General features: G+C 48.8%; 1 protein-coding gene across 1 annotated transcript in view; it reads left to right on the top strand.

Moving 5' to 3' along the window:
- The window catches only part of NPC1L1 (NPC1 like intracellular cholesterol transporter 1), a 157,284-nt gene that overhangs the window by 51,632 nt on the left and 87,052 nt on the right, over nucleotides 1-18,600 (top strand). Inside the window, exon 4 of the mRNA XM_068130146.2 lies at nucleotides 3,420-3,586. Within this exon, the coding sequence (XP_067986247.2) occupies nucleotides 3,420-3,586 (167 nt within the window). The remainder of the gene's footprint in view (nucleotides 1-3,419; nucleotides 3,587-18,600) is intronic.

Genomic DNA, 18,600 nt, shown 5'->3' with positions numbered 1-18,600 from the left:
GGGTTGTGTTAAAGCTGGGTTGCATCAAATCTGGGTTGCATCAAATCTGGGTTGCATCAAAGCTGGGTTGCATCAAAGCTGGGTTGCATCAAAGCTGGGATGCATCAAAGCGCGGGGTTGCGTCAAAGCGGGGTTGCGTCAAAGCGGGGTTGCGTCAAAGCGGGGTTGCGTCAAAGCGGGGTTGCGTCAAAGCGGGATCGCACCAAAGCGGGGTCGTATCAAAGCGGGGTCGTATCAAAGCAGGGTCGTATCAAAGCGGGGTCGTATCAAAGTGGGGCCATATCAAAGCAGGGTCGTATCAAAGCGGGTTCTTATCAAAGCGGGGTTGTTTCAAAGCAGGGCTGTATCAAAGCGGGGCTGTATCAAAGCGTGTCCAATGAAAGCGGGGTTGTATCAAAGCGGATTTGTATCAAAGCGGGGTTATAACAAAGGCTGGGTTGCATCAAAGCGGGGTTGTAACAAAGCTGGGTTGCATCAAAGCGGGGTTGCAACAAAGCTGGGTTGCATCAAAGCTGGGTTGCATCAAAGCGGGGTTGTAACAAAGCGGGGTTGTATCAAAGCTGGGTTGAATCATAGCGGGGTTGTAACAAAGCGGGGTTGTAACAAAGCACGGTTGTAACAAAGCGGGGTTGTAACAAAGCACGGTTGTAACAAAGCATGGTCGTAACAAAGCGGGGTCGTATCAAAGTGGGGTCGTATCAAAGCGGGGTAGTATCAAAGTGGGGTCGTATCAAAGCGGGGTCGTATCAAAGCGGGGTCGTATCAAAGCGGGGTCGTATCAAAGCGGGGCCGTATCAAAGTGGGGTCGTATCAAAGTGGGGTCATATCAAAGCGGGGTCGTATCAAAGCGGGGTCGTCTCAAAGCGGAGTTGTATCAAAGTGGGAAGGTGGAGGAAACCGGTTATCACAGCCAGCAGTTATAAAGTAGCAGTTCTAATTCACATAAATCCCTCTATATCTTACCATAAGTATGACCCTCTGTGTCATGCACATTCAAACACAATCCTTAAGCTGGCAGGTCACTCTTGCTTATATCGAGATTTGCTTCCTACTCGCACACAATCCATGCTACTCTATACAGCTCTATTTGTTCTTCGGTAATCTCTAACCTCCCTCCCCCCCCCCACCCTCCCTCTGCCATCCCCCTCATAAATGTAACAGTATATTATATACACACATGTTATACATAACATGTTATACAGTTATGCAACAACAGGCATTTTAAGGCCATTTCCCTGCTAGAACGGGGGTTAGCCTTGCGGGCCCCATGGCAATCTTCTCCAATTTCCCCTATTTTCTACATCTCCCCTCGCCTCGTTAACCTCCTTGCCCGCATTTCTTCTTCCACCACCTTTAGCTAAGTCTTTCTCGGTCTTCCCCGCCCTCTACTTCCTTCCACATTCATTTCCATCACTTTTCTCACCCAGTCACTTTCATCCTTCCTCAACACATGACCAAACCATCTCAACCTGTTCCTCTTCACAGTATCCATCACAGGCTCTATTCCCATCATCTTTCGCAATTCATCATTTGTCTTCCTCTCTCTCAGCGACACTCCGCACATCCACCGAACCATTCGCATTTCCACCCTTTCCAGCCTTCGTTGCTGCCCTACGTTCATTACCCATGTCTCGTTCCCATAAATCATAACACTTCTCACACATGCAGCATACACCTTTCCCTTCAGCTTCAACGACACTCCCCTCCTCGTCAGCACGCCACTCAGTTCCCGAATATTCTTCCGTGCACACCTCACTCTAGCAAACGTTGCCGAGTCTGATCCACCTTCTCCATTCAGCATGTCGCCTAGGTAGCAAAATGTTTTCACACCTTCCAGTTTCATGCCGTCTCCAAGATCCAACTCAACATTTCCTCCATCTGCAGCTCCCTCTGTGCACACCTTACACTTGAATGTTCTTCGGTAATCTGGTTAATGGCCCTCTCAGCTGCCACACTGGTTAATGACCCTCTCAGACCACTACGTTTTTGATGAACCCACTCAGCGCACATTGTACATTGAATGGAGTTCACTCCGACACTTTTCCTGCACACAGCACACGACCACTTCCTCGGTCTTTCCATTTCACTACATGCTTTACCACTCGCCATCACCTTCGTCTTTCCGATATTCACCTTCAGACCTTTCGCATCCATGCATTCCTTCCACTTGTTCCTCTTCTCCTTCAGTCCATCCATACTTTCCGCAATCAACCCCAGATCATCTGCATACAACGACTCCCACGATAAACCCTCCTTTACGTTCCGAGCCAGCACCTCCATCACAGCTACAAATTGTAGTGGACTTAGTACCGACCCCTGATGCACTCCCACCTTCACCTCAAACTCACCACTGTTCTCGTCCTTCGTCCTTACAGCTGTGCGCGTTCTGTCGTGAAGAGAGATGTCTCACCTACATGTCTTGCCTACGCACCATGAGGTAGCCAACGGTTGTCGTCGACCCACCTGACGTGTATCTAACAAGCTTATTATCCGCTTTCTGTAACTGAGTATTACAAATCAACAAATCAGCTCCATCAGCAAACTCCAAAATCCTTTCACCTTCTCCATTCCTCACACCATATCCGTAACCCCCATGAACTCCCTCAAAACCGTCCATACTCCTTCCCACATGTCCATTTAGGTCTCCTCCTACCACAACAACTTCCTCATCTTTCACTTTTTCCATCAGCTTCTCTATCGCACACCAGAACTTGTCCTTCTCTTCATCGCTCCGACCGACCTGCGGAGCATATCCCGAGATGACGTTCACAAAGAGCTTTCCAATCATCATTTTCACCATCATCAACCTTTCACTCACTCTAGTCACACTCACCTCACTGTCTACAAACTCCTCAGAAAACAGGACACCAACACCATTCACGCCCTCCGGGCACCCTTGCCACACAAACTTGTATTTCTGTCCCTGCCTACCCTCACGATTCTCACACCACTTCCCTTCCATCTCGTCTCCTGCACACAACATATGTCCACACTTCTTCTGATCAATACTTCAACCACTTCTCCTGATCTCCCTGTCATTGTCCCTACATTCCATGTCCCAAACCTCAGAAAGCGATCTCCACGTCGGGCATCAGACGTTTGTCGTCATAAATGGAGTGATTTACACACTTGCTTCGATTGGGTTCCCCATATTGAGTTTTGACGAGAGGGAGTGAGGTCCCCCACGGGGTACTTCGGGCTGTACCCTGCCCATATGTAGTTGTAATTGTCATAGTTCCCTTTTTGAGGCAATGTTTTATGGCCGGATGCCCTTCCTGACGCCGAACCTGTTAGTCGCCTCTTACGACACTCAGGGATATGGTGTACCTATTCTAAACCAGGGTACACACTGGGAATGTTATACAGTTGCTACTGTATAGTGTATATTAATATTATCTCCTCATTGATGTCAATTCCAGATGATTATTCAGCAGCTGAGGCTCTCATTTTGACATTCACAACAAGAAACTTTGATCCTAAAGACTTCCACTACCAATATGCGCTTGATTGGGAGAACGAGTATCTACGTGTGGTTGAAAACTACAGCAAGGTTTTGGACCATTTAACATTTGCCTATATGTCAGAGGTGGGTTAAAACCAATGTACCACATCCCATTTAAAATGTATTTCATCTGTCCTCCCCCAGGTTGATAGATAAAATGCCATCGCTGTAAAATTGTTGTTATGGATCTGACCAAATTGTGCAGAGATTACCTTTGCGCACTTACCTTTGGGCTGCCAAGCTTAGGTTAGATTCTTGACCTGACTAGAAACTGTCAGATTGGTGCTTTGCAGGCAAGACGTTGCATCAGCATGTGTACCATTTTTCCGATGGGTAATAAACTGGGGAGCCATGTGCTGGCATGAATTGGTGGATGTTGAACATCCTATGTAAAGAATAGGAAACTTATTGTCGGCATCCCGATAGAGTGTGAGAGTGTCCGAGAGAGTGTCTGAGAGAATGAGAGAGTGTACAAGAGGGGGAGAGGGTGTCTGAGAGAGAGAGAGCGAGAGAGAGAGAGAGAGAGAGAGAGAGAGGTGCGAGAGAGAGAGAGGGGGGTGCGAGAGAGAGAGAGAGGGGGGGTGGGAGGGTGTTACGACGTTACGTGCTCCTCCCCAAACCCCAGTCACGGTGTACCTCCGAGCCCCGAAAGGAGTCACGTCAGAAATGTGTTATTATGTGTGTCAATGACCAATGGTGAAACCACGCCAACCGATTTATTACCAAAAAACAAGTATTGTATTAATGTCACACAAGAATAACAGCACAAGTACAATATACTTTCAATTGCACAACCAAAATACCATATACTTCCTATGATGGTACTGTTACATATTTATGTGAATGTATGTGGATTACCATTCAGGTCTTTGCTTATCCGTGTGTAGTATATTAAGGGTTGTTGTGATTGGAGGGTCAGGAGCCCTTCTGAACAAGTGGCCGGAAACGGAAGTGACCGGAAACGGAAGGAAAAGACACGAGGAAAAAAGGACGAGTATTCTTCTTCCTCGCCCCGCTCCGACAAAAGGTGGGATCGACCTTGCGCTGCGTGGAAAAGCGGCGTTCCGAAGCCTGTCTGGCGAGAGGAATTACCGGGACGTGTACCTGCCCGGTGGAGACGTCAGGTTGACGTGGGGCCGTGCATCGACCCCGCGTCTGGCATCGTTCGCGGCACCGTCTAAACAGACACGTGCGGGTCGCACGTTGGGGCCTAACGCGCCTTGCAAGCGGCGTGGGGTTTGGCTTGCTCTACCGTACCCGCTTCGCGTGGCCACGAGGGGCTGCAGCCACGGTGCCTGGTACGATACCTGCCCGGTGGAGAAACGTCCACCCGGGGTTCGTTCAACCGCCCGAGTGCGGCGACGCGACCAGTATCTTGGTCAGGAGGGGCCCAGAGACATTGTGAGGAGCAGAGACCGAAAGGGGGTTGTGAGTACTCACCGGGACACACATATATAAGATGGCCATCTTACTCATAGGGAAGTGCTTGTGAATTGAGAATTGTTGATGGTTGTGTATTGTTGATTACTCGGGGAAGATCTCCGTGGTTGTGTCATTGAAATTGTATGGTATCATTACCATTGGAAATATACACAAAGAATTAAGTTAAGCACCCCTACACAACGAATTAAGGTAAGCACCCCCTAATATATATTCTTTGTGTATATGTATACATTGGCATATATTCTAAGGTATGTGAGATCAAATAATGATTGGTATGACATTAGCAATTATCCATTGATGAAATTGAGTGATCAAAGTGACAAAAAGTGATTGGTTGAGTCAGTGATCCGATCACGTGGGTCCTACACACGTTATTGACGCAAAGATCGCTAGAGGTCTTCTCAGAACAATGACTGTACGTTAGAAAACATAAACGTCATCCACACTGTCCGTGATGGACCTATAGCTCCATACTTAAATTGAGGTGAAAATATGCCTAAAATTCCCAAAAAATTTCACCTTAAATTATTCAGAATAAAATATTGAAAACGGCATGATTGTTATGTTTTTATGTGACCATAATATCACTTCTCCAGAAAATATAGCAATATCATGGGTATATTACACTGTTTTGACGACAACAAACTTGTAATGTGCGAGGTTGTAAAAAAACGGGGGGGGGGTGCTTAACTTAATTCTTTGTGTATATATCCTTGAACATCAGTTGTCTCCTGGGTGAAATTCATATGGATTGCGTGGCGAAAGCGCATATATAATACAGCTTGCTGGCGGAGTTCCTCTCACGGTCCGGGGGTCACCGAGACCAGGTATTCACCGAGGGGACCACGTAACAGTACCATCAGTTTCTTACTCGATAACTCACTGTGCTTCACATGAGCGAAAATAACATTCCCGAAAGTCTCTGTCCCGGCACCAAGCCAAAGTCGATCCACGCTCCGGTGATTGCAAGAAAAATGTCGTATCGAGACCAGAATCCAGGTCGGCTGACAGTCAACGCTGCCAAAGAGGCGCAAAGGTGCACCCAAAAGGCGACTGGGGAATCACACCTTCGGGTATGAACATTCAGCGGCTCCCAAATGGAGGACCACAAATTCCCACTCGAAATCCACGTTACACACGCAAACCAGGCTAACGGCTGGTTGTGGTGAAATGGCTGGAGCGAGGTGAAAAGGCTGGAGCGATGCAAAATGGCGGGAGCGAGGCGAAATGGCGGACGGGCCCTTAATGGAGGCGTACCTGCTCTTCAACAACGATTCTCTCCGGAATCAACCGCAAAACCCGTCAAGCAGGTTTATCTGTCACAGCGATCATGACTCTGTCACAGGAATCCCTTTCCCGGGAAAACCAATAGTCGCTCGTGACCCACGTTCGCCAGCGTCTCCTCAAGACCTCAAAGCAGCTCGGCTTTTCTTCCCGACCGAACCTGCTCCGCTTTTCGCTTCCTCCTCGTCTTCCTCCTGTTTCTCCCGATCCGGTTTCTTTTAAAACACTAATTTTTCACCTTTTGAAAACAGTTATCTCCATTTCACTCGAACTATACCAGGAATAGTACATGGAACTAAAAATGCTTACAGTGGATGAAAACCACAACGACGGAAGTGACGAATCCATAACAGAGGGTCCGAGAGAGAGAGAGAGAGAGAGAGAGAGAGAGAGAGAGAGAGAGAGAGAGGGGTCCAGGAGAGCGAGGGGGGTCCAGGAGAGAGAGGGGTCCGAGAGAGAGGGGCCTGAGAGAGAGAGAGAGTCCGAGAGAGAGGGTGTCCGAGAGAGAGGGTGTTTGAGAAGGTGTCCGAGAGAGAGGGAGGGAGAGAGAGAGGGAGAGTGAGTCTGAGAGAGAGGGAGTCTGAGAGAGATGGAGTTCCAGAGAGATGGAGTTCAAGAGAGATGGAGTTCGAGAGAGATGGAGTTCGAGAGAGATGGAGTTCGAGAGAGATGGAGTTCGAGAGAGAGGGTGTCCGAGAGAGAGGGTGTCTGAGAGAGAAGGTGTCTGAGAGAGAGGGTGTCTGAGAGAGAGAGGGAGTCTGAGAGGGAGAGGGAGTCTGAGAGAGAGGATGTCCGAGAGAGAGAGAGGGTGCCCGAGCGAGAGAGTCCGAGAGAGAGTCCGAGAGAGAGGGTGTCCGAGAGAGAGATGTCCTTGAGAGAGAGTCTGAGAGAGAGAGGGAGTCTGAGAGAGAGGGAGTCTAAAAGAGATGGAGTCTAAAAGAGATGGAGTCTAAAAGAGATGGAGTTCGAGAGAGATTGAGTTCGAGAGAGATGGAGTTCGAGAGAGATGGAGTTCGAGAGAGAGGGTGTCCGAGAGAGAGGGTGTCTGAGAGAGAGGCTGTCCAAGAGAGAGGGTGTCCGAGAGAGAGGGTGTTTGAGAGGGTGTCCGAGAGAGAGAGAGAGGAAGAGAGTCTGAGAGAGAGAGGAAGAGAGTCTGAGAGAGGGAGAGAGAGTCTGAGAGAGAGAGTCTGAAAGAGAGGGAGAGAGTCTGAGAGAGAGGGTGTCTGAGATAGAGGGTGTCCGAGAGAGAGGGTTTCTGAGAGAGAGGATGTCCGAGAGAGAGGATGTCCGAGAGAGAGAAGATGTCCGAGAGAGAGAGGATATCCGAGAGAGAGAGAGTCCGAGAGAGAGAGAGAGTCCGAGAGAGAGAGCGTCTGAAAGAGAGGCAGTCTGAGAGAGAGGGAGTCTGAGAGAGAGGGAGTCTGGGAGAGAGGGAGAGAGAGGTTGACTGAGAGAGAGGTTGAGTGAGAGAGAGGTTGAGGGAGTCTGAGAGAGAGGCTGTCCGAGAGAGAGGATGTCCGAGAGAGAGGGTGTCCTGAGAGAGAGGGTGTCCGAGAGAGAGAGAGTCCGAGAGAGAGAGAGTCTGAGAGAGAGACAGAGTCCGAGAGAGGGAGAGTCCGAGAGAGAGAGAGTCCGAGAGAGAGAGTCCGAGAGAGAGAGAGAGAGTCCGAGAGAGAGAGGGTGTCCGAGAGAGAGAGGGTGTCCGAGAGAGAGGATGTCCGAGAGAGAGGGAGTCAGAGAGAGAGGATGTCCGAGAGAGAGAGGATGTCCGAGAGAGAGAGGGTGTCCGAGAGAGAGGGTGTCCGAGAGAGCGGGTGTCCGAGAGAGAGGGTGTCCGAGAGAGAGAGAGTCCGAGAGAGAGAGAGTCCGAGAGAGAGACAGAGTCCGAGAGAGGGAGAGTCCGAGAGAGAGAGAGTCCGAGAGAGAGAGTCCGAGAGAGAGAGAGAGTCCGAGAGAGAGAGGGTGTCCGAGAGAGAGGATGTCCGAGAGAGAGGGTGACCGAGAGAGAGAGAGTCCGAGAGAGAGAGCGTCTGAAAGAGAGGGAGTCTGAGAGAGAGGGAGTCTGGGAGAGAGGGAGAGAGAGGTTGACTGAGAGAGAAGTTGAGTGAGAGAGAGGTTGAGGGAGTCTGAGAGAGGATGTCCGAGAGAGAGGATGTCCGAGAGAGAGGGTGTCCGAGAGAGAGGGTGTCCGAGAGAGAGGGTGTCCGAAAGAGAGAGAGTCCGAGAGAGAGAGTCCGAGAGAGAGAGGAGAGACCGAGAGAGAGAGGGTGTCCGAGTGAGAGGGTGTCCGAGAGAGAGAGAGTCCGAGAGAGAGGGTGTCCGAGAGAGAGAGTCCGAGAGAGAGAGGGTGTCCGAGAGAGAGGGTGTCCGAGAGAGGGTGTCCGAGAGAGGGTGTCCGAGAGAGAGTCTGAGAGAGAGGATGTCCGAGAGAGAGAGAGGATGTCCGAGAGAGAGAGGATGTCCGAGAGAGAGAGGGTGTCCGAGAGAGAGAGGGTGTCCGAGAGAGAGAGGGTGTCAGAGAGAGAGGGTGTCCGAGAGAGAGATTCCGAGAGAGAGAGAGAGTCCGAGAGAGATAGAGTCCAAGAGAGAGAGGGTCCGAGAGAGAGAGGGTCCGAGAGAAAGAGGGTCCGAGAGAGAGAGAGAGGGTCCGAGAGAGAGAGTCCGAGAGAGAGAGAGTCCGAGAGAGAGAGTCAGATAGAGAGTCCGAGAGAGAGAGGGTCCGAGAGAGAGAGAGTCCGAGAGAGAGAGAGAGAGAGTCCGAGGGAGAGAGACAGAGTCCGAGAGAGAGACAGAGTCCGAGAGAGAGACAGCGTCCGAGAGAGAGAGGGAGAGTCCGAGAGAGAGAGTCCGAGAGAGAGAGAGTCCGAGAGAGAGAGAGAGAGAGAGAGAGAGAGAGAGAGTCGGAGAGAGAGAGAGAGTCCGAGATAGAGAGAGTCCGAGAGAGAGAGAGAGAGGGAGTCCGAGAGCGAGAGAGTCCGAGAGAGAGAGAGTCCGAGAGAGAGAGTCCGAGAGAGAGAGTCCGAGAGAGAGAGTCCGAGAGAGAGAGTCCGAGAGAGAGAGAGAGTCCGAGAGAGAGAGTCCGAGAGAGTGAGAGAGAGTCCGAGAGAGAGAGAGAGAGTCCGAGAGACTTTGACTTTTGTATCTTTTTATTATAAAAATAGAAAAAGAAAACCCCAAATAGGGGTCACATTCTCATTTCAAGCAGAGAAACAAACAAAAAATATTAATACAGTAAAATTATGCACAAAACATTTCACAAAACAATAAACGTTTCTCCAGGATTTTACAAATGACTTCTTTCACGCACCATTTGGTCTCAAACTGTGGCAGCCTGCCTGTTATGGAGAAAAAGGCAAAGTCTAACTTTACACGGCTCGTCACAAGATTTTTAAACAAGAACAAGGCATTTTCCTCATTAGCTCCAAGATCATCAACTTTTCTTTTTCTTGATTTATACACTGCCATTTTTGCCTGTGCAAGCAGGAAATTACCTAACACATCATTCATATTCTTGTGTGAGATGTCTAAGCCATAAATGAAAACACAAGTGTTGAAAACCAAGCCAATCCTGCCAAAACAATTCTTAAGAAAGATAAAAATAAAGGAGCCAACCGTTGACATTCAACATAAATATGAAAGAGGTTTTCAGGCCTTTTACAAAAGGGACATTCATCTGCTCGGAGACTTGAGAAGCGGTGCAGCAAGTGGTTAGAGGGGAGGATCCAGTGTGCAAGTCTCCATTGGAGGTCACCATGTCGTGGCGGCACAGGAGGATGATAGAATCCTTTCCAATTAGGAAAATATGGGGGGGAACAAGGTAAGAGGTCTCTCCATCGAACCCTCCGCTGTGTCATTTGCCCTTGCAAAAGGAAACTTACGCAACCCAAATAGAGGTCTTTTTGTTTAGGAAACCCATTGAATCCTATGTAAAGGGGGTACACGGAGGAGAGTTGGCAAGAGAAAACTTGCAAATAAGTTCAGGAAAGGTAGCAGGAGAAGCACCTTGTTCGTTGTCTGCTTGGACTTGCTCCCAGTTAGGTGCAAGCTGTACATAGGTATGAAGCACACAGCGTAGCATACGTGCCACAACTCTGGAGGATCGCACGCCAACCAGGCTTGCCAATGCATCAGCTCCAATCCAACTGCCATTTGGGCTTAAAAGATCGGCGACCGATTTTATGTTCTTCGCGACAAAGCATTGAACGAGACACCTATCAGCAGGCATATCATGGAAAATTGAATTGTAAAACAAAGGTTCCATCAAGAACATTTGCTTTGTGTACGAATGCGTAGCTCTTGTTGTCGTTAGAGTTCGCCATGCGTTTAGTACACTCTGATAAAACCTGGAGAGGGGAGACATATCAAGATGCGAGAGATCCATCAAGAATATAGCGTGGTCATAGCCTAGTCTCCCCGCCTGCTGCAAAAGGCGACGAGCGACGTCGACCCAAGGTGGAGAGGGGTGCATGTACAGCATGCGTAGAGCCACCGAAAGTTGAAAGGCCATTAACCGGCTCTTTATGTCAACCAGGCCTTGGCCTCCATCGGTCAGTGGCAAGCTGAGGACCTCGGGTCGCAACCAGTGCTTTCCATCCCAGAAGAAAGACACAAAGCACTTCTGGAGCTGTTGAAGCAACACTACTGGAGGGTGCAGCACAAAGAACCTGTGCCATAGGGTAGAGGCCACCAAACTGTTGATCACCAAGACCCTTCCACGATAAGACAGTTGTGTTATCAGATTTCTCCATTTTTGCAGTTTTCCTTCAGCAAGATCCAACAGACCAGCCCAATTCTTTGCTACTGTGGCGTCATTACCCAAGAACACTCCAAGGTATTTCACGCCATCAGTGGCCCATGCAAGAGGAGCAGGAAGTTTGGGTGCCGAGTGACATGACGGACCAAGCCAAATGGCGCTCGTTTTCTCCCAATTCACTTTGGCTGAAGAAGCCTTTTCAAACACGGATAGACAATAACGGACAACGTTAATGTCATTGAGGTTCCGCACAAAGACACACACATCATCAGCATATGCCAGCACCTTAATGGGCCGTTCAAGATGAGAAATCCCAACCCCGGTTAGTCTAGCACGCAAATAACCCAGTAAGGGTTCGATGGAGAGAGCATAGAGCAAGCCAGAGAGGGGGCAACCTTGTCGAATTCCCCTGTTGACAGGCAAGGGTGTAACAAGTCCATTGTTTATCTTAAGCACACTAGAGATATTGTTATACAGTATCTTAATGTAAGAAATGAAGGTCAGACCAAGTCCAAACCGGTCAAGCACTTTGAAGAGGTACCGATGATCGACGCGGTCAAAGGCCTTCTCCTGATCAAGGAGAAGAAGTCCCAAATCTGTGGGGTTTTCTTTGCACAGTTCAATCATGTCTCTTACGAGGGAGATGTTGTCATAGATGGAGCGCTTGGGTACACAATAGCATTGGTCTTCTTTCAACAATGAGGAGAGATGAGGAGTGAGTCGCGATGCCAGGGCTTTTGAGAATACTTTATAGTCTGTGCATAGCAAAGAGATTGGGCGCCAGTGTTTAATATAGAGCAAGTCTCCTTTCTTTGGAATGAGGGTGAGAATAGCCCGTCGGCAACTCTGAGGGAGCTCTCCAAGCTGGCAGCTTGCTTTCAAGGTGTTGAGGAGTTTGGGACCCAGTAGATGCCAGAATTTCTTATAAAATTCAGTTGTAAGTCCGTCCAATCCAGGCGCTTTCCCAACAGCAAGGCTGTGCAGAGCGGCGCCAAGTTCGTCCAAGGTAATGGGCCCCTCCAGGTAGGAACGTCCACCCTCACACAACACTGGCAGCCCTACGGAGATAGAGGCGACACTGACAGGATTTATTTGCTCCATCGAGTATATTTTCGAGAAATATTCCTTTGTGAAAAGTTTGATAACTGATTGGTTGAAAGTGATGGATGAGTCTGCCAAACGCAGTTGAGAGAGCTGTTTGTTCGGGAGGCGTTTCTCTAAGGAAAAAAAGTACTTAGTTGGTATGTCTGTCTCGTTAAGGTGCTGCACCCTCATCCGAACTAGGGCACCACGTGCATTCCTCTCAGTTATTTCTTTCAATAAAGACTGTTTTTCGGTTAAGGCTCTTTGCACATTATTATTTTGTCCTGTGACCCTCTGAAGATGTAAAATCTCTGATTGCAATAATTTCCTTGCTTCATAATCAGCCCTTTTTGAGAAGCTCTGGTATTGTTGGCAGAAACCTTTGATTTGGGTTTTTACTAGATCCCACCACACCAGTGGGTTAACAGAACAGCTTAACTTCCGTTCCAAGAGATCTGTCCAGAAAGATTCAAAAGCCTGAATAAAATTGAAGTCTTCTATTAAACTATTGTTGAATTTCCAGTGAGAACTCCCTGGACACGGTTTCAAGAGTTGAACGAATGCTCGAGCTAGGAAGTGATCGGAGAAACCGGAAGGCACGATGTCAGATTTGCAAACTCCATGTAACAGGTGAGAATTTACATAAATGCGATCAAGCCTCGCAAGTGAGATGTGGTTGTTGGAACAACGACACCATGTGTAGGATTGTTCGGAAGGGTGTTGCAAGCGCCAGACATCATGGAGATTATATTTTGCGATGATATTTGCAAAGAGTTTTGCGGTACATGGTTGAGGTTCCGGCCCGTTTCGGTCGCATGAGGCATTAACAGTACAGTTAAAATCGCCACCAATAATTAGACAAGTCTGCAGATCCAGTGTTTGGAGGAACTTTCTCAGTTCAGCAAAGAAGGAGATCCGCTCACCATTTTTGCTTGGAGCATATACATTAAGGATTGTAAACTTGACCTGATTGAGATAGAAGGTCACAGAGGCAAGATGGCCATCAATGATATTCGCAAATTGAAGCGAGGATGGTTGGAAATGTTTCCCTAAGACAAACATGCTTCCTGCCTTAGACGAGGAGCTGTTACTAAAGAAACACTCCTTATCCATAATGAGTCGCCACTGGGCCTGAACAGATCTGACGGCGTGGGTCTCCTGCAACAAAGCTATGTCGAGACCGTTTGCGTTTATCAGCTGCTTGATCTGGATCTGGCGGAGTGAACTTCCACCACCATTGACATTTACTGTTCCAATCTTGAAACTCACCATGAATTAACTTAGAGTCTTTTTCGTCTTGGCGATCAATTTTCTTAAACGGTGACAATGTGTCCGACGAAAGTTGAATAAGTCAGGCCTGCGTATAATAGCCTGAGCACACTCAAGGAAGGACGGTAAATCGGGAAAGTATTCTGTTAGGTTTATACTGCGTTTCCTGTACGTATTTTGCAAGAAAAGTCGTATTTGTTCAGGGGAAGTAGGACCTAGACTGGTAGGCTTCTCCATTGCTTCCACCTGGCTGTTTGCTTCCTCCAGGTCAGATTCGTCAGAGTCAGTTTTAATTTCCGAATCACACAAGCTTGTATAATCCTGCATGTCACTACTGTCATCAATATTGGCACACGGACCTGCACTAGTTGTAACATCTGTGTGCTCTCCCACCGTGGGAACATTGCTTTGAGGAATAACAGCAATAATCTGTGGATTTTGTGAAACAGAAACAGCATCAGCAGATGCAGCGATGTTGCTTCCCCCGACTGCAACAACCTCCGATGGTGTGGCGGTATCTAGCAGAATAGGAGTCTCTTGCAAAATATTGATTCCTGCGATTCCAGCTTCACCCGGTGATGAAGTGAGAGCAGTAACTGGGACAGTTTCGCTATTTTCTGCTGACGGGAATTCAGCATCATCATGCTCAGGGTTAACATTTTCCAAAGTGACAGCAGGTTCATCCATCACCAGTGGCCTCGGCAGGTTCATCACCAATGGTCTCGGCAGGTTCATCACCAGTGGTCTCGGCAGGTTCATCACCAATGGTCTCGGCAGGTTCATCATCCATGGTCTCGGCAGGTTCATCACCAGTGGTCTCAGCAGGTTCATCACCAGTGGTCTCAGCAAAATCATCAGAGGACTTTCCAATAGCCGGGTCCGTAACAGGTGAGACGATTCCATTTGATTTGTTAACAGGTAAACCAGTCCCTGCATGTGGAACGTCTATGTCCTCACATGAAAGGGGGCCGAACCTGTTGGCTGTAGGTACAGGGTTTGTCCCAGGTAAGCCTTGTAGAGTGGCATCGGTCACGACTGGGGGGTGGGGGGGTGTTACCGACAGGTTGCTTATTGTTAAATGCTGCCTTTTTCTGAGTTAAATGACCGTCGGGAAAGGTCTTTCTCTTCCTTGACGGAACAATGGTGAAACCATCCCCGACGTTCGTTGTGCTGTTTGGATCATCGGGATGGGAAGGCTGAGCGTCATTGCCGGACATGGAAGATGTTCCCTTCACAGCCGAAGCAAAAGATGAAGAAGAAGAAGAATCCTTGTTGTTTACGTGGTTTGTCCCATCGTTCGACGAAGCCGTTTTTGGGCAAGAGCGTTTCAGGTGTCCGAATTTACCACATTCAAAACATTTCAAGGTGTCAGTGGTTACGTATAATTGGTAATCATGATTATCAATTTTGAATTTCAAAACAATGTTCAGCGTTCTTTCGACGTTAGAAGGAGGAAGTACAAGATAAGCTTGTCTCCTGAAAGACATCACATGTTTAGCCCGGTCGTCCTGGCAACGTAAAGGTAACATCGTGACATGCGAAACCACAGTACCATAACGAGATAGTTCGGAGACCAGTCTCTCGTTCTTCAGGAATGGAGGAACGTTCGAGATGATGACTCTAACGGCTGGAGTGTCGAGAGGGGACACGAGTACGAAATGTCCGTCATCTGTCGATAATCCTGTACATACAATCTCGTGAACCAGTTCAGCCTCGGATACGAAAATAACGACACGTTTGTTCATTCGCGAGGCTGCACGAACTTTATCAATACCGATTATGTTGCCGACAGCAATAACGAGGTCCTCGACGCTGACCTCGTTCGGCGGGACACAAACGACGCCATGTCTACGTGTTAACGCTTCATATGCCGCGTAACGCGAAAACGAAGTCATAACTTACAAGGAACGAGGGTGGGGGACGGGGGACAAGGGTCGAGGGTGGGGGTGGGACAGGGGACGAGGGTGGGGGGGGGACGAGGGTGGGGGGGGGGACGAGGGGGGGGGACGGGGGACGAGGGTGGGGGGGGGACGGGGGACGAGGGTGGGGGGGGACGGGGGATGAGGGTGGGGACGGGGGACGAGGGTGGGGGGGTGGGGGGGGGACGAGGGTGGGGGGGGGGGGGGGTGGGGGGGGGACGAGGGTGGGGGGGGTGGGGGGGGGACGAGGGTGGGGGGAGCGAGGGTGGGGGGTGGGGGGAGCGAGGGTGGGGGGTGGGGGGGGAGCGAGGGTGGGGGGTGGGGGGGACGAGGGTGGGGGGCGAGGGGGGACGAGGGTGGGGGGGCGAGGGACAGGGGACGAGGGACGAGGGGCGGGGGACGGGGGACGGGGGACGAGGGACGAGGGACGGGGGGCGAGGGACGAGGGACGGGGGGGGAGGGGACGAGGAGGAGGGGGGAGGGACGAGGACGGGAGGGTGAATATCGCTCCCGAACAGTGATTAATTGATTATGAGCCGAGACAGATTTTCAAAGGCGAAAAACAAACACAGCTGGTGGAGAAAAAAGCGATCAGCCGGAGGACGGGATGAGCCACCGAATAATGCAAAAGTTATCCACAAACAGCTGCGGGCTCTCTTTCTCTCTCTCAGAAAAGGAAAGGAAACAAAGGACACGGAGTGAATATATAAATACAAACGAGATAAGAAAAGGGGAATCGAGGAGGGAAAAGGGAGGCAGAGGGGGGTGGGGGAGGGGGGGAGGCCGAAGCCCCGAAGTGTTGGGTCTGATCAAAGGGGAGGGGTTGGGGCACAAATGCAGAGTAAGGATGTGAAGATAAACGAACAGGGGGAAGGAGAAGGTGAAATACGACGTGGAAAAGGACAACAGAGTAGAACAGCACAGCAGCTCGTACCTCACCACACATGAATAGCCACCATCTTGCCGCGCCCAAACACACCGACAGCCAGCAGGGGGCGAGAGAGAGAGAGAGAGAGAGAGTGTCCGAGAGAAATCCATTTTAACCAACCTTGGTGTCTAGCCGTGTTTTTGCTTTGCAGTTCAAACAAAACTTATTTTTCCATTTAACCACTTCTGCCTTCATAAGAATAGCCCTGCTAGCCCTGATTAGAGAAAGTTTGTTTGATGGTCCTGATTGGAGGATGTTTGTTTGATGGGCCTGATTGGAGGATGTTTGTTTGATGGGCCTGATTGGAGGATGTTTGTTTGATGGTCCTGATTGGAGGTTGTTTGTTTGATGGGCCTGATTGGAGGATGTTTGTTTGATGGGCCTGATTGGAGGTTGTTTGTTTGATGGGCCTGATTGGAGGTTGTTTGTTTGATGGTCCTGATTGGAGGATATTTGTTTGATGGTCCTGATTGGAGGATGTTTGTTTGATGGTCCTGATTGGAGGATGTTTTTTTGATGGTCCTGATTGGATGATGTTTTTTTGATTGCCCTGATTGGAGGATGTTGTTTGATGGTCCTGATTGGAGGATGTTTGTTTGATGGGCCTGATTGGAGGATGTTTGTTTCATGGTCCTGATTGGAGGATGTTTGTTTGATGGGCCTGATTGGAGGATGTTTGTTTGATGGGCCTGATTGGAGGATGTTTGTTTGATGGGCCTGATTGGAGGATGTTTGTTTGATGGTCCTGATTGGAGGATGTTTGTTTGATGGGCCTGATTGGAGGATGTTTGTTTGATGGTCCTGATTGGAGGATGTTTGTTTGATGGTCCTGATTGGAGGACGTTTGTTTGATGGTCCTGATTGGACGATGTTTGTTTGATGGTCGTGATTGGAGAATGTTTGTTTGATGGTCCTGATTGGACGATGTTTGTTTGATGGTCCTGATTGGAGGACGTTTGTTTGATGGGCCTGATTGGAGGATGTTTGTTTGATGGTCCTGATTGGAGGTTGTTTGCTTGATGGTCCTGATTGGAGGATGTTTGTTTGATGGTCCTGATTGGAGGATGTTTGTTTGATGGTCCTGATTGGAGGATGTTTGTTTGATGGTCCTGATTGGAGGATGTTTGTTTGATGGTCCTGATTGGAGGATGTTTGTTTGATGGTCCTGATTGGAGGATGTTTGTTTGATGGTCCTGATTGGAGGTTGTTTGTTTGATGGTCCTGATTGGAGGACGTTTGTTTGATGGGCCTGATTGGAGGATGTTTGTTTGATGGTCCTGATTGGAGGTTGTTTGCTTGATGGTCCTGATTGGAGGATGTTTGTTTGATGGTCCTGATTGGAGGATGTTTGTTTGATGGTCCTGATTGGAGGATGTTTGTTTGATGGTCCTGATTGGAGGATGTTTGTTTGATGGTCCTGATTGGAGGATGTTTGTTTGATGGTCCTGATTGGAGGATGTTTGTTTGATGGGCCTGATTGGAGGATGTTTGTTTGATGGTCCTGATTGGAGGATGTTTGTTTGATGGTCCTGATTGGAGGATGTTTGTTTGATGGTCCTGATTGGAGGGTGTTTGTTTGATGGTCCTGATTGGAGGATGTTTGTTTGATGGTCCTGTTTGGAGGATGTTTGTTTGATGGTCCTGATTGGAGGATGTTTGTTTGATGGTCCTGATTGGAGGATGTTTGTTTGATGGTCCTGATTGGAGGATGTTTGTTTGATGGTCCTGATTGGAGGATGTTTGTTTGATGGTCCTGATTGGAGGATGTTTGTTTGATGGTCCTGATTGGAGGATGTTTGCTTGATGGTCCTGATTGGAGGATGTTTGTTTGATGGTCCTGATTGGAGGATGTTTGTTTGATGGGTCCTGATTGGAGGATGTTTGTTTGATGGTCCTGATTGGAGGATGTTTGTTTGATGGTCCTGATTGGAGGATGTTTGTTTGATGGTCCTGATTGGAGGATGTTTGTTTGATGGTCCTGATTGGAGGATGTTTGTTTGATGGTCCTGATTGGAGGATGTTTGTTTGATGGTCCTGATTGGAGGATGTTTGTTTGATTGTCCTGATTGGAGGATGTTTGTTTGATGGTCCTGATTGGAGGATGTTTGTTTGATGGTCCTGATTGGAGGAAGTTTGTTTGATGGTCCTGATTGGAGGATGTTTGTTTGATGGGTCCTGATTGGAGGATGTTTGTTTGATGGTCCTGATTGGAGGATGTTTGTTTGATGGTCCTGATTGGAGGATGTTTGTTTAATGGTCCTGATTGGAGGATGTTTGTTTGATGGTCCTGATTGGAGGATGTTTGTTTGATGGTCCTGATTGGAGGATGTTTCTTTGATGGTCCTGATTGGAGGATGTTTGTTTGATGGTCCTGATTGGAGGACGTTTTTTTGATGGTCCTGATTGGAGGATGTTTTTT

This window comes from Myxine glutinosa, chromosome 11 (assembly GCF_964187855.1).
Source record: "Myxine glutinosa chromosome 11, kmMyxGlut1.1, whole genome shotgun sequence".
Lineage (NCBI taxonomy): Eukaryota > Metazoa > Chordata > Myxini > Myxiniformes > Myxinidae > Myxine > Myxine glutinosa.
This window is presented reverse-complemented; position numbering and strand designations above follow the sequence as displayed.